Source organism: Mobula hypostoma, chromosome 22, assembly GCF_963921235.1.
Source record: "Mobula hypostoma chromosome 22, sMobHyp1.1, whole genome shotgun sequence".
Lineage (NCBI taxonomy): Eukaryota > Metazoa > Chordata > Chondrichthyes > Myliobatiformes > Myliobatidae > Mobula > Mobula hypostoma.
Genome location: NC_086118.1, coordinates 17,578,939 through 17,594,964, shown reverse-complemented (window position 1 = coordinate 17,594,964; position 16,026 = coordinate 17,578,939). Strand labels below are relative to the sequence as shown.

The 16,026-nt window shown below is 41.3% G+C and overlaps 1 protein-coding gene across 3 annotated transcripts in view; it reads right to left on the bottom strand.

Moving 5' to 3' along the window:
• elac2 (elaC ribonuclease Z 2) overlaps positions 1-16,026 on the bottom strand; it is a 58,289-nt gene that overhangs the window by 32,552 nt on the left and 9,711 nt on the right. For all 3 annotated transcript variants that reach the window (XM_063074261.1, XM_063074262.1, XM_063074263.1), the window contains exons 5-11: positions 14,493-14,550; positions 14,345-14,413; positions 10,881-11,003; positions 9,221-9,279; positions 8,696-8,754; positions 5,590-5,662; positions 2,518-2,630 (exon numbers count right to left, since the gene is read on the bottom strand). In XM_063074261.1, coding sequence (XP_062930331.1) covers positions 2,518-2,630; positions 5,590-5,662; positions 8,696-8,754; positions 9,221-9,279; positions 10,881-11,003; positions 14,345-14,413; positions 14,493-14,550 — 554 coding nt within the window. The remainder of the gene's footprint in view (positions 1-2,517; positions 2,631-5,589; positions 5,663-8,695; positions 8,755-9,220; positions 9,280-10,880; positions 11,004-14,344; positions 14,414-14,492; positions 14,551-16,026) is intronic.

Genomic DNA, 16,026 nt, shown 5'->3' with positions numbered 1-16,026 from the left:
TTATATGGGAGGCAGGGTTTGAGGGTCGGCACAACAATGTGGGCCGAAGGGCCTGTACTGTGCTGTACTATTCTATGTTCTATGAAAAGGGGTAAAACTGAGGGGCATGGGGTAAACCACTTCAGTTGGAATCGTGTGGGAAATTAAAGCAGGGCAAGACACAACATTGAACAATACAGCCCTGATGAGCGTCATAGATAGCACAGTGACCAAGGGATACAAGCACAGAGTTCCCCCCAAAGTGATGACACAGGTAGACAAGATAGTGAAGTAGCATATGGCGTGCTTGCCTTCATTGGATGAGACACTGAACACAAGGGTTAGAAAATCATATGACAACAGCACATGACATTGGTGAGACTGTACCTAGAATATGGTGTGCGGGTCTGGTTGCCATCATGTGAAAAGTTTGTAATTAAGCTAGAGAGGGTGGAATGGAAGGACTTCGAGTGATAAGGGGAGGCAAGGTGGGCTGGGATTGTTTTCAATAGAGCGAAGGAGGCAGAGTGTAACTTTAGAGATTTAACAATGCATAATGGATAGAGATAAATGGATGGTCAATCTTTCACCCCCATGATCCACCAGAATAAGGAAGTCTAAAACTACTGGACGACAGTTAAGGTGAATGGGGAAAAATTTATATGGGACCAGAGAGACAGAATTTTCTATACAGTGGGAGCATGGAAGAAGTTGTCAAATGAAGTGATATCTGCAGCTCTAATTACAACATTGAAAAAAAATCTGGACAGGTGGATGGATAGGAAAGGTTTAAGAGGGAAAGGGGCCAAATACATGCAAATGGGACCAACTCAGGAAAGCACCTTGGCTCGCAGGCACTAGTAGGTTAAAAAGCATGCTTCTATGCAGTATAACTCCATAACACATTGATGACTCTATAAATCGATGGCAGTCTGAATGGATTTATTAAAATTACATCACCACTAACTTCGCAGATAAAAGCGGTACAATATTTATATGTTTGAGGGCTTTTGAGAACCATGTGAAAAACTTCCACAAAGGACACTCGTTAAGCTGGATATCCACTGGATTAAGAAGGAGTACAATAATGTGCGAAATGGCACACTTTGGGATGACTAAAATACAAAGGCTGAGCTGAAAATTCCATCACATTTCTGCGTTTTTGTGCCTTACCTAACAGAATTATAAAATTTAATCAAAACCCAGTTTCTAACGGATCAGGTGCTTGGTATGCCCACTTCTCCACATTATAGAACTATGACAAGAATATGTGCAGATGCCATGGGCCAAATGCAGTGACAATGATGTGTATAACATGATTGCCACTACTCAGCTGATTTTCTACTGTGCCTATGTGGTGTACACCCCAACTGCAGAAGAAGCCTTTAGTCTGAATATCATGTCTTGGTCCATTTGTGCCTGAGAAGCACAGTCCTCCTTCTTTCAGGTGAGTTCCCATTTCCTTTAAGTCTTCCGTGCTCACCCAATCCCATTAACAGGTGTCACTTCTTTCCACGTCTCTGACCATTTAACTCTCACACTTTGTCTCCAAGAACTTTCCAATTGCCTGCATCAAACCTTCCACACCATGTTGTTCACGTACTGCCAATCTCCTCCTCCCTGATCCCCACTGAGTTCTCCTCAGCCCCTTCCGCGTTCCTCGGTCAGAATAGTGTAGAAAAGGGTTAATGTACGAGTAGCACTTCATGTCTCTGGGCCTTTTATGTGATCAAATTCAGAATGTCAGTAGCAAGGAGAGCAAATGCGATGTTGGCATTCATTTCAAGACAACTACAATACAAAAGCAAGGAAGTTATGCTGAGGCATTACAAGGCCTTAATCAGACCACATTTGGTGTATTGTGAGCAATTTATCTGAAAAACATGATGGGATTGGAGAGGGTCTAGAGGAGGCTCATGAGAATTATCAAAGGAATGAAAGGGTTAACGTATGAGGAGTGTTTGACGGTTCTGGGCCTAGAATTTAGAAGAATAATGGTAGGGATCTTACTGAATCCTATCAAATAGTGAAAGGCCTAAATAGAGTGGGCATTGAATGGATGTTTCCAATAATGGGGGAGTCTAGGACTGGAGGGCACAGCCTCAATTGCATTACATCACTTAGAACAGAAATGATAATTTCTTTAGCCAAATCATTGGGTATATTTAAAGCAGAGGTTGACAGGTTCTTGATTAGTGTGGGCATCAAAACAAGAAGAAGGCACAAGAGTGGGGTTAGAGGGATAATAAATCAGCCATGATTGAATGGTGGAGCAGACCTGATGGGCCGAACGGCCCAAATTTGCTCCTACATCTCATGGTCTTATGGAGTTAATGTTTATGGGGAGAAGGTTTAAGAATGGGGTTGAAAAAATTCACAATTGATTAGCAGAACAATCTCCATGATCTAATTCTTATTGTCTTACCTCAACTTTTTCATGTTTAGAAGCATCCGAGTTCATACATGTTATAGTTTCTCCAAACAGAGCAAGCGACTTACATTTACTGACAAATGATTAGAAGTCAGTGTTTAACTCACTTTTGGAGCTGTTCATTCTCACACATAGGATGAATAAACTCCTTACTGGGACATTCCAGCACAAGGAAAGTAGGCCCCGGATCAGCAGGCGTGCAAACCTCTTCAGGCCGGATCTGCAATATATACAGACAGCACTAAAGTGCAAGCAGCAGATTAACCTTGCATGCACTCCAAACAGCATCACCCTCTGGCAATTATCCACCACACCCCAACAAGGTGGGTTTGGAAAAGTGTTAAGTCTACAGCAGATTTAAATAAGGATTGATTCCAGCTTTGAAATGTAACAGAATTCAGAAAAGAAATGCACAAAGAGGAGGGTTATTTCAGAAACAATCACAGGAAAAACTGAAAAGGCCCTCAGTGGAATTAATAAAAAGCTGCCATTGCAGATTTGTTAAAGCCATATGACATTTGAAAACCCAATTGTCACTTAAAAAAAAATCAACAAAGTTTGTCAAAGTATCAGCTGTAGTAGAAACTACATCTATATGGACTTTTAGAAGGCAGTTGATGAAAATTGCACCTGAAAGGCCAGCTGACACAATTGAGGTCCATGAAGAGGTCAATGTTAGCAATGACAAGAAACTGTCTCAAGAACAGAAAGCAGAGAATACAATGAGCAGTGGCTTTCTGGACTGGAGGACAGAACACAGCAATGCTCTTAGCTGTTCCTTATTAATACCAGAGTCTTTGATGATGATTAATAAGATGGATATGCTCATAAATGAAAAAATTGAGAAGATGAGATAAACAACAAAGAAAATAATAGAAGAGGACATGGTCTTGTAGACATGACTGACAGTGACCTATGAGATTTAATACAAACAAATCTTATTGGAGACTAAATAAGATCTAAGGGGCTAGAGACATCAAAGGAAATGGTATCTGGACTTGGATGAGCACAAAAGAGTTTGGAAAAACAAGAACTCATCTTTAGGGGGAAGGACCTATTTTGGCAGATAGATCAGGGAAAGAATATGTAGTCCAAATTGCACATTTATTAAAAATGCGCAAGGATAGTATTTTTGCATTCATCTTTGATTATGGCAAGAAATATCCAGAGTTTACTGATAATGCACAAGGGATCAAAAACTTCATTAATAGAGGCATCAAAGACAAAGCTGGGAGGTTATATTTTTATAAAAGCACTGGGTGGAACATAACTGGAGTATTGTATCTAAACCTGGCCACCAAATGTTCAAACTGACAAAGGTATTAGGGAGGATACAAGAGATTTATGAGCTGCAAAGAATTGACTGCAGTTGGGGTTATTCTCCTTGCAGCAAAGATTAACAAGGTATCTTAAAATGGACAAGATCATGATGGATTTCGAGAGGATAAAAATTGAGAGAAACTCTTCCCATTGACAACTGCTTCAAAAAGTGGGGCACTAATTTAAAAAGATGGATAAAAGATACGAGGGAGTACACCGTAATCTGGAACTTACCATCTGTAAAATTAATAGAAATTCAGTCAAAGCTATCAAAAGTTAATTGGATAGGCACTCAAAGTAATCTGCACTCTGGGGAAGAGCAAGAGAACTAGATCTAGGCTGGTTCATGGAATCAACTTGGACATATACAACATAGGGTAGTACAATGCAGAAATAGGCCATTCGGCACATAGTATCAGTGCCAACCATGATGCCAATTTAAAAGTAACCCTATTTGTCTTTGTCACTCCATTCCCTGTCTATTCACATACCTGTCTAAATACCTCTCAAACATTGCTAACATATCTGCTTCCACCACCTTCCCTGGAAATGGGTTCCAGGCACCTACCACTCTGCATTAAAAACACTTGCCTTGTAAATCTCCCTTAAATATACCGCTCTTGGTTTTTCCATATCCATCTTGGGGGGAAAAAAAATTGACACTCTCTCTCCTGTATATAACTGTCAATTTGTTAAATTTAAATCATGCTGCCCCTCAGACATTGCAGAGAAAACAAAGTTAGTAACAGTAGCATAGCGTCTAGTGGAACGCTTTTACAGTTCAGGGCGTTCTGGAGCTCAGTACTGAATTCTGTGAGGAGTTTGTACGTTCTCCCCAGGAACTGCCTGTGTTTCTTCTGGGTGCTCCGGTTTCCTTCCACAGCCCAGACATTCCGGTTAGTAGGTCATTGTAGGCTAATGTTAAATAGGTGGGTGGATGGGCAGAGAGAGGGAAGGATGAATGAACACATGAAATGAAGTCTCTAAACCAAGCAACGTCCTGGTGAACTAGGTCTGCATCCTCTCCAAAGCCTCCACATCTTTTCTGTAATGCAACAATCACAACTGCTCACAATGCTCCAAATGTAGCCTAAGTTTTTTTTTAATACAGTTGCAACACAACCTTCTACCTTTATGTCCAATGCCCCAAACAATGAAGCAAATAGTAAAACAGTCTCCTTTGCTGTAATAATCCCATGATTAAGAATGGATAGATGATTAACTGACTGTATTAAGCAAACAAACTAGAATTCAAAGAACTTTGTTGATCAAAACAAAACGCACAAAATTTCATCTACTTGCTAAACAAGATTTAAGGAACTGCTTTACATGGTTTACATCAGCACACCTCCTCCCCCTATAGCCTTACATCTATAAAGGCCAACGTTCGTTCCTCCAGCTTCTTCCACAATCCAAGGTTTGCAAGACATTGATCCAAAGTATGCCCATGATACACACCAAGTTTGATCTCCACTTCTGCCAACTTTAACAAAGAACCTGAGGGGACTGTAACTCTGTACACGCATCTAATTCTGCATTAAAATTAATGACGGCAGTATCTCAGACCCTCAGCAAACTAATTCCAATGAATTAATTGAACTATTCAATTCACTCCAAGATTCTCCCTTATCATGAAGTTCTACATAATCGAAAAACAAGTCATTTGCAATTTAAGTGGTTTTGCTCGGACAGAAATAGTAAACACACCCTGATGAAATGCGTATCAGAAGCAGCACACGTCTTCCATATTGCTTGCCTCTTGTGTCTCTCATTTTAACCTTGCTAAGCTGACAAATATGTGACATTGCCTATACAAGTAAATAATGCTCATGAATCCAATTAGATTTGATAGATATTACCTCCTTCCCTTCAAACACTACGCTGCTTCCTGCTTTCAAGGCAGCAACAATTGGACCAATGGCTGAGGTGCCCCTGAAACAAAAATAGTGAAATAAATAAGCCCACAAAAAATGGTAAATAAACAAGAAAAAATATTTTGAAGCCATAATATTAAAAACCTTTTGTTCCATTTTACAGATATTATCAATGAAAACATGTCAGAAGACTTAATCTTACAAAGATGATGACAGCCTCCTGGACTCCTTGGTGGAAATATCAACACAGTCAGATAGCAATAATACTGGAAACAAGAATAAGCACCTTAAGTAGTTTCCTTTGATTTCGATATCCCAGTCTGAACCCTGCAAGTCTGATTTCAATCTGCACTGGTACCACTGGACGTTTGGAGTACTCCTAAATATTCCTTTTTCCAATGATCATGCCTCACATTACCAGGACAAAGCTCTGTAGGGTATTCAGTTACACCCTCCCCTTTCCTCCATATAAATGCCCCTTTAGAATCTCCACTCTGACTACATACTTATTCACATTCCTCAGTGGCCCAGATAATGCCCAATTCCATTTGCAGTTTAGTCTCAAGACTTCCAGCAATTACTGAAGTGCTCACCAGCTTGTCCAAAGACTGATTCTACAGACCTGATAGATGTGCTCTGGCAGTCTTTTCCCGCCACTGGAATCCAACAGCAGAGAAGCAACTTGCTGAGATACACTAGGAAATCAGCTCAGACAAAGCCCCTGGCTAGACTTGGCCTAAGATCCAAAAGCCTATTCAATGGTGATGAAGGAAAGGAAGGTGACTTTTTCTAAAGCTTATTTTTAAGTGCAACAAGTCCATTACCTTCATTAATTTAACTTTTAGGATTTCATGTTTTTGACATCAATTATATTGGAACACACTCAAAAAACTGGATGGGAAGTCATGCCGTTTGTCAAAGGTTGTCAGAGGAACTTTGTGACTGAGGCTTGCTCTCACATCACCCGGCCCATGCATCCACAAGGCCTCATCACTTAGCTGCACAACCATTTGGTCAGCCAATCAGCCACATGGATCAGCCTGGAACATTAAACGTTATTTCCTCAAAGAATTCCAACAGATTTGTCAGGCAAGATTTCCCCATGCTGACTTTGGCCTACATTATTGTGCATCTCCAAGTACCCCGAAACCTCATCCTTAGTAATGGACATCTTGCCAACCACTGAAGTCGTGCTACCTGGCCTGTAACTTCCTTTCTTCTGCTTCCTTCCCTTTTTAAAGAATGAAGTGACATTTGTAATTTTTGAGTCCTCCAAAACCATTCCAGTGACTCTTGAAAGATCACTACTAATGCCTCCACAACCTCTTCAGCGACCTCTTTCAGAACCCTTTGGTGTAGTCCACCAGGTCCCCAGTTATTATCTACCTTCATACCTTTCAAATTCCCAAGTACCTCATCCTTAGTAATAGCAGAGACACTCACTTCTACCCCGATACAGTCCAATTTCTGGTATTCTGTTCGTGTCTTCCACAGTGAAGACTGACGCAAAATACTCCAGTTCATATGTCCCCCATTACCATTTCCCCAGTGTCATTTTCCAGTGGTCCGATATCCACTCTCACCTCTTTTACTTTTTATATAATAACAAAGAACTTTTACTATCATCTTTAATATTATCGGTAAGCTTACCTTCATATTTCATCTTTTCTCTCCTCAAGACTTTTTTAGTTGCCTTCTAACTTCCCACTAATTTTTGTGCTATTGTGCACCTTCTCATTTGCTTTTATGCTTTGACTTCCCTTGTCAACTACAGTTGCCTCATCCTGGACTTTGGAATAGTTCTTCATCTTTGAGATGCATCTATACTGCACCTTGTGAATTCCCACAGAAACCCCAGCCATTTTTGTTCTGCCATCACCCGATAGTGTTCTCCTGCAATCAACTTTGGCCAGCTCCCTTCTCATGCCTCTGTAGTTCTCTTTACTGCTTGTAATACTGATACATCTGATTATCTTCTCTTTCTCTCAAACTGCAGGGTAAACTCTTATCATATTATGATCACTGCCTCCTAAGTGTTCCTTTACCTTAAGCTCCTCAGTCAAATCTAGTTCATTAACCAACACGCAATCCAGAATTCCCTTTCCCGTAGTGGACTCAACAACAAGATGCTCTAAAATGCCATCTCATTGACATTCTGCAAATTCCATCTCTTGGGATCCAGCACCAACATGGATTTCACCAATCTACCCGCATATTGAAACCTCTCATTACTATCGTAACATTACCTTTTTACATGACTTTTCTATTGCCCGTTATAATTTGTATTGTATATCCTGATTACTATTTGGAGACCTGTATAAAACTCCCATCAAAGTCTTTGTATCCTTGCAGTTTCTTAACTCTACTTGCAAGGATTCTACATCTTCTGATCCTGTCATCTCTTTATAAGGATTTGATTTAATTTTTTTTAAACCAACAAAGGCCATTCATCCCTTCTGTCTACCTCCTTGTACGTTCGATACAAAATGTATCATTGGATGTTAAGCTCTCAACAATGACCTTTCTTCAGCCACGACTCAGTGATGCCCACGATGCTGTACCTGCCAATCTCCTGTGCTGCAAGACCATCTACCTTTTTCCATATAGTGCGTACATCCAAATATAACACTTTGTCTTGTATTCCTCACCCTTTTCGATTTTGCCACGTTATGCTTCCTCTTAACCTGACTGCAACTGTGTCCTATTCATCTACCTGTCCTTCCTCACAGTCTCTCTACACAATGTATCTACTTGTATACCAATTGCCCCATCTTCAGCCCTATCACCCTCACTCCCACCCCCCTGCCAAATTAGTTTACGCCCTCCCCAACAGATCCTGCAAACCTACCCGCAAGGATATGCTTAGAGTATTTTCAGTGCAATAACAGTGATACTAAAAGTTACCAACCAAAAACAATGTGCCATCTTGCCTTTCCAGGTGTGATTGATTTGCTATATATCACAAATTTTTGAAAATCATCGTTTTAGTGAAAATCATGTGGTCTTAATTTTGTTATAATAGCAAATTTTCCTTCAGCACTTCAGAGACTAAATGAATAAAGATACTGAAAATAAAATCCTTGCTACTTACACTGGTAGACCAAGCTCCTTTGCCTTCATAACAAGAAAGTTGCCTTTTTTAGGATGAAGCTGCAAATGAACAGAGTTTAATTGCTGAGTCAAGGACCTTTCTGCCCCTCTAATCATTGCCCTAAGCGGTATTTAGAATTGATGAATAATTAAGTATACTAGGCACACTCTGTTGATGCTGGCCCTGTGAAAAAGTCATCTGATTAATTCCACCTCTCTCTCCCTTCCCCACAACCCTGAACACTCTCCTTTTCCAATTTCTATCCACTTTTCTTTTGAAAGTGGCGGTAAATCTGCTTCCACCCATCCTTCCTGCTCCAGATTACAGCAACCAGATGCATAATACAACAAAAAACTATCGCTTCCGGTTACGCTGCCAGAAATCTCTGCTGCCTAATTAAAGACTCTTTTGTTACATTAGTTTCATTAACTTTTTTCCCATTCTGAGGACTACCACAACTTTTCCAGTGCTACCTCATAACTGAAGGAAAAGATCTCTGGTATAAAACTGAGAGAAAACACTTACCTTGCAAACAAAAGCCACTACCAGTGAAGGATCTCTAGTTGATGTTTTTGGTCTTCTTTCTAGGGGGAAAAACAGACGAAAAAAATAAGCATTTTAGTATGAAATCTCTTCCTCAACTTGTACCTCACAACACTCTTGCCCTAAATGTAAGCAAAAAAGACGCAGGAGGACCTCAGGAGGTCAGGCAACAAGTGTGGAGGAAATAGACAGTCACCATTTTGGCTCAAGACTCTCCATCTGGACTCAAGCCTGTCCTAAATACAAGGTGGTTTCTAAGAGATAAACTGGACCAACTTTATGGTATCAGGTTTTCCACGTAAGACATTTCCCTTCAACTACCTCTCTCTGGCCTCCTTTTCCAAAATCACCGCCCAATATTAACAGCTTCAACATCAGTGTCCACTAATGTAACTGAAGAACATAATAAATAATTAAACAGCAGATCATGAATCAAGAATATTTTTTATTCAGACTGGCTCCAACAACACATCACAAAGGCAACTGACCTTCAAATGTCATAATTTCCTAAATTGGTGGAGGCAGAGTTAAGATGGCACTAAACAGCAACTCCTTTGCTTGCATCTTCGGAAACAGCTCTACTTCTATCTTTAATATCTTTATTTTTCCCTTTCAGGGTTCTTTTGACGACCCTGACCTGGAGTTACAGACAGACTTCAGTTCTTTGCACGAATGGGACTCGTTCTTGGGGTTTCAAGACTGGCCGTTGTTTGGCACACCAAGGGGTCAGCCTGAGAGGGGGCCCAGTGTTTGGAAGCCTAAAATCTCGGGGCTCTGGAGACAGGCGGATCAAAAATTGGTGTCATGGCAGAAGACTCGTGTGTCATCAGGGAGGAAGGAAAACCTTTCACTGTGGCCCCGAAGACCCGAGATCTTTGCGATCTTCAGGCACACAGCTCATAAAAAGCAACGTAACGGACTTTTAACATTGTAAACCAGCAGGTTGTTATGTCTCCCGCTCGCTGTGAAAATGGGGTACACCTCCTTCTCCCTTATCAGGGAGAGAGAACCTGTGGGTTGCCGAATGCCGGATGAATTGCGATAGTCTTTGGGGTAACTGCAAGGTCTGCATCTTTGCTATCACTTGCACTCGGTAGTGGGTATACTTTTTGTTTTGCCAGTGGGGGGGTGGGGGGGGGATTGCTGCTTGCCGCCACTTACACGTGACAAGGGGAAGCTGGGCGGGACTCTGGGGTTCTCATGTTTAACTGTCGTACATTCTTTGGGGCACTTCTCTGTTTTCGTGGATGTTTTGCAAAGAAAAAGCATTTCAGGATGTATATGGCATACATTTCTCTGACATTAAACTGAACTTTTGAAATACATTCCTTTATTAGCAAAGGAAAGACAACTCTGGAAAAACAGATGAGCAACTGTTTTCAATAAAAATATTAATGTCTAGGACAAGAGTAAAATACTACAGATTATCAAAAAAAATGCTCAGATCAAACAGCATTTGAAAAGGATAAGAGAACTTATTATTAAGGCCACTTCACCAGAAATAACAAGTTGCATTCTAACAATGCATTGCACATGGGCGCAGTTGAAATCATCCACACATCCAATTACTCAATTGCCTATTATACCCAAGATGCTTCTTAAAAAGCAAAAATAAGGTGTGTGCAGATTCTGTGCATTTTACCTGGCTCTTCATTTTGCTTTTCCTCCAGATGATCTTCAGATTCTTTTTGTTGCCTCTCAGCAAACTTTGGTAAATTAGATCGGTCAGGGAACCCACCTGGACTAGCTTGGGAGTCCAATTTGGCTACAGTTAAACAAAAAACCATGGTACACACTTAAACATCTAAACAAATCTTTCTGCCAAAAAAAAATCCCACACACCCCTCCAGCTCAGGGAAGGGTTTTCAAACCTCAATTGGCTGCCAGGGTATATACAGGGAATAATAAAACTTAGTTCCAAACAATTTCGCAAGAGGTAGTACAGCTTCAAACAAAAATCACTGTGACATCATTTGTAAGTATCATTGAATCAAAACAGTAGTAAACCTCAAAAATGAAAATCAGTAATATGACAGCAGAGTTTGACAAACATGAGACTAATGCTCATTTACCTTAGCATCCCTCAGTTCTGAGTATGTAAGTGTGGCTTTTCTGCAATTGTTCTTTCCCACATGGACGTACATCTTTCCTACATATACAGACCACTGATTCCACTGGGCCTACAAGGGCTCACAGTGCATAACCCCAGTCTCATTCTCCATTCTCTCCTGCATCTCTCCCAGTTATTCTCCTTTATACATGTCTAGAAACTCCCTTTTGTGCTCTTTTTGCCATTAACAATGTCCAGGTTGGAGTCAGTGCTGCCCCCCAGTGTTCACTTGGCAGAAGACAAGTTGTCCTGTCATTGACTGCAGATTTCTCCAGCATTCATGGACTCGGGGCCTGGACTATTACTTTTTTGTGTGTCGTTGTATTGTACTTCGTTTCTTTTCAAAAACGTTTGCAAGAGAGACATGAAGTCACTGAAAATGAATGTCGAGAGGTGGGAGGAAATCGCAAGCGATCGTTCTCACTGGAGGCTGGAACTATGCAGAGGTCTAAAAAGTGGAGACGAGAAGCTGAGGCTTGCTGCTGAAGAAAAGCGCACTTGTCTGAAAAACAGCACCAAGATAACAATGGAGGACAGTGCCTTCAAGTGCAGTCGATGCAGCCGAGACAGTCACTCCTGTGTGCGCCTCTACAGCCACAACAGATGCTGCTCTAACACAGACTGAAGCAAGACCTTCCAGGCGCAGATCCATGGTCTTGCGAGACTAACGGATGTCACCACGACATGTATCGTACTAATCTCTCACATGTGCTTACTACCTTGTATGTGCCTACTATCTTGTATGTTGTGTGTGTGACTGTTGGTACTGCATTTTAAACCTTGGCCCTGGAGTTACGCCCGTCTTGTTTGGTTGTATTCATGGGCATTCATGTATGGTTGAATGACAGTTACACTGGGGAAGAAGCTAAGATGGCACAAGAGGGTGACTTCTTTGAGCTCATCTGCGAAACAGCTTAAATTCTTCTCTTGAGTGTCTCCTTTTTCCGTTTCAAGGTGGCTGGTGTCCTGTGGTCTACAGCTGCGTTCAAACTGCAGTTCTATATGGTGGTGAATTCTCACTTCTGGAGCTCAGCGACTGGCCGTTTCGCAGTATCTCCAGGAGCAGGCTGGAACACATGTGGCCTCAGTGCCTTCTGTGGACAACTTGATTCCTCACCAGTGTCCCCAACTGGAATACCACAGAGATCGGAACATCTCCGCACTCGGGCACATTCTCTCTCTCTCTCTCGATCAATGGGGCTGAGGAGGGTAGGGTGGGGGCAGGGGTGGTGAGTCTGCCAATCCTCAAGTTGGGGAAGCTCAAATAAGAGCTCGATCTGTTGGTCTCCCTCTCGCTGTGGAAAGGCTGACATCTCTGTTCCCTGTGAGAGAGAATTGTCAGGTGAACCATTGCTTTTGTTGGGACTGCAGATCATGATCACTTTGGGGGCTTTGCCTTTGGTTGCTTGATAGGTGGTGGGATTGCTAGAAGGGGAAGGGTTGATGCTTTGCTGCTGCTTGTGCACGGGAGGGCTTTGCAGTTCTAACATTTTTCTGTCACTCATTCTTTGGGGTTTTCTTCTCTTTTGTGGATGTCTGCGAAGAGCAAGAATTTCACGTTGTGTACTGCATACATTCTCTGATATTCAATGGAAACATTGAACTTGAATTGAACATACACTGAGTAATTTACAGTAGCCACTTATCTGCATATCACTGCCATGCAAGGGGAGCCCAAAGCACGTAGAAATACACACCGTCACGAAAAAGAACATGCAAGAACCACTTGGGCGTCACCTAAGGTCTGGATTGAACATGGGTCCCAACAACAATGAAGCAGCAGCACTAACTGCAGCACCACCATAACATCTTCCTGGCCTCTCCCACTCCTCCACAAAGGCCCACAAATGCAGCACCTACCATTCAGGCAGTAAAGACCAAGATACAGAAATTTCACAGAACACAGTAGCAACAAACAAGTTAATGAATCATACAACCCATCTGTCTTTCATTTCTACAGCAGTGTTAACAGTTTATATAATAAAAGTTCAGCAGCTAAAATATCAGATTAATTCATGAAAAACATAAGACCACAAGTCAAATGTAATCTTTGAGAAAAAGTAATCAAATTAAGCCTTGCTTTAGTATTGCTGAATCCATCACTACTACTTCAGACTTGTAGCTCTCTTTTGTCATTTAATGTACTATTGGCTTTGTCAACTGCCAATTCATTGGACATCCTGAAAGTAGAGTCCAACAGGATTCCAGCAGGCATGCAGATGAATGAAAAGTGAAATGCTAAGTGGGATGGAAGGGTTAGATTGATTTTTAAGGTAAGTTAAAAGGTCAGTACAACACTGTGGGCTGCAGGGCCTGAACTGCACTTATCTATGCTCTATGTTCTCAGTCTCTTTTAACCTGATTAGATTAAAAAATCAAGTTGCCTTATCTATTCCACGGATTCTCCTAGTTTGATACACAGGTCATTCCACTTTACACTTGGGACTGGGCCTACGTTATTGATAAAAATAACTATTTTTGCTATCAATTACTTACAAATCCATTCCAATGTCACCCTACTACCTGTCAACTTCATATCCATAAAAATTTTTTATCAAAGTTTTGACCTTAGCTAACAGAATTACATGGAGATTTTTGTGAAATCTTTCCTGGAGCTCAAGATACTACCACTGTGTTTCTAATAACCACTTTACACCTCATCCAATATCAAAAATTTTGATTGTTTTAAAATAAATATGTATGCAACAACCCTACAGTTCAGGGGAACAATCTCTCAAAGCTAAAAGCTGAAATACATTTCAAGTGTGGAAATATCTGATGTGCAAGTACCTCAACTATAATCTTATATAGATTAAACATTTCTACTTATCCAAAGCTGGCAACGATTCTGAGCTGTTCTAGACGGGGTTTGTGTGGGATCAACCAGAGTCTGACTCCTACTTTTAACAGCACAGCAGCCGCTGCAAGGAAACTGGCAACTCTTCCCATGGAAGGGAAGCTAAAGAAAACCAGTGGAAAAAGGTGAAATAACTTACCAAATATGGGCACCTGATGCACAGTCATAGTATCATCAATGTACTGGGGCTCTGTGTAAGGCCGTACAGCTGAAAAGACAGAACACTTCAATTTTTTGAAGACTCATGTACATACCAGTTCTGCAATTATTAAATACATAAATCCTACCTAAATCTATTCCTTGTAACGGGCCAGAGAATGTCCTTATTGCTGATAGGTATTTTCCCTTTCCAGAAAAGAAAAGAGAAAAAGATGTTAATTGATTCACACACACGTTTCAAATGAGCCAGTAGAGAACGTGCAATGCTAAAAGCTTAATACACAGGTTGATTCACTGTTGTGTGACTACTATAAACTGTTCTTTTAGCCTTATTGCTGCTGAGTGCAAGGTTGTTATTGTGAAACCACTCAACTATCCGATCTATCTCGCTCCCTTACACCACCACATCATTTGAAATGATGGCAACAATCACTGTCAGCAGCGAATTTATAGATAGCATTTGAGCTGTGCTTAGCCACACAGCTGTGGGTGTAGAGAGAGTAGAACAGTGAACTAAGGACACATCCTTGAGGTGTTGGTCCCCCATTCACCCGAAATTATCCCCTCTATTCTTTGAATGCACGTGCTTCAGTATTGTGTAATACCAGTAACTTCTGTTTGCAACATCATTGAGGAAAGTTGAGGTCTCACAGCAAGGTCTTCGTAAATCAGAAAACTGCCTTTTCCTATAATGTCAAAAAGGCCTTCCATGAGTTTTGATAGGCAAAAGTTCTGCCTCAGCTGGTAGCACAGTGTCTGAGCTTCCTTCTTTCAGATCAGATGAATGTCAAAGTTCCCATGGATGTGCTTCACAGGAGAATTACAACAGCCTCATCCTAGCTTACATTTAACATTGTAATAGTATTACCAACAGCTATTGAGTCCCAAAAGTACTTCAGAGCATTTCCAAGTTATTTGAGGTACTTCACAAATGCAATGTCTTCCGTTAGTTTGATACCTTGCCCCAATTCTGCAACCAAGGTTGCAGGCTCACTGTTCAGTGCTGTCCACAATTCAAAGACAGAAACAAAAAGGAGCCAAGCTGGCACTAGGCAGGGGATGAGGCAGGTACACAAGTGGCAACAGGGAGGGGATACAGCACAATTACCAAACCCCAACCAACCCACTCTACATTTACACAATTCTCAGGGACACAACGAAAAAGGGAAGAGATAGGCAAGAGCAGCTGACAGAGGTCTTTGCAAGCTGAGTGGGCAAAGGTACTGAGAGTGAGGGGGCAGAGAGCGAGGCCGTAAAAGTAGCTGGCAATGGTGAAGTAGAGGATTAGCCAAGAAAAAACAGGCTCATGAAAAGAACCAATGGAACATACAATAGAGGAATCCAAGGGATTAGGGTGAGACAAGTTCATGTTAATACAAGAAACAACATTGGAGGCCAGGAGGAAAGTGCTTGGGACCAAGCATAACACCTGAGATGAAGTTAGTATGTGTAGCAAGGATGAGGTGGCCCTGCAGTATTTTAATAGATGATTAGATAGTAAAGAGATGCAATGATGAAAATGGAAAACAAAGCAGTGTAGCTTTGGGATAAAAGAAGCAAATGGCAAGAAATTATCAAGGGCTCTTATGACAATAATTAACACTACCCTGCCAAAGCTTTTGTTCAGCATTTAGAATGTGAGGCAGCCAGCAACGCCCAACA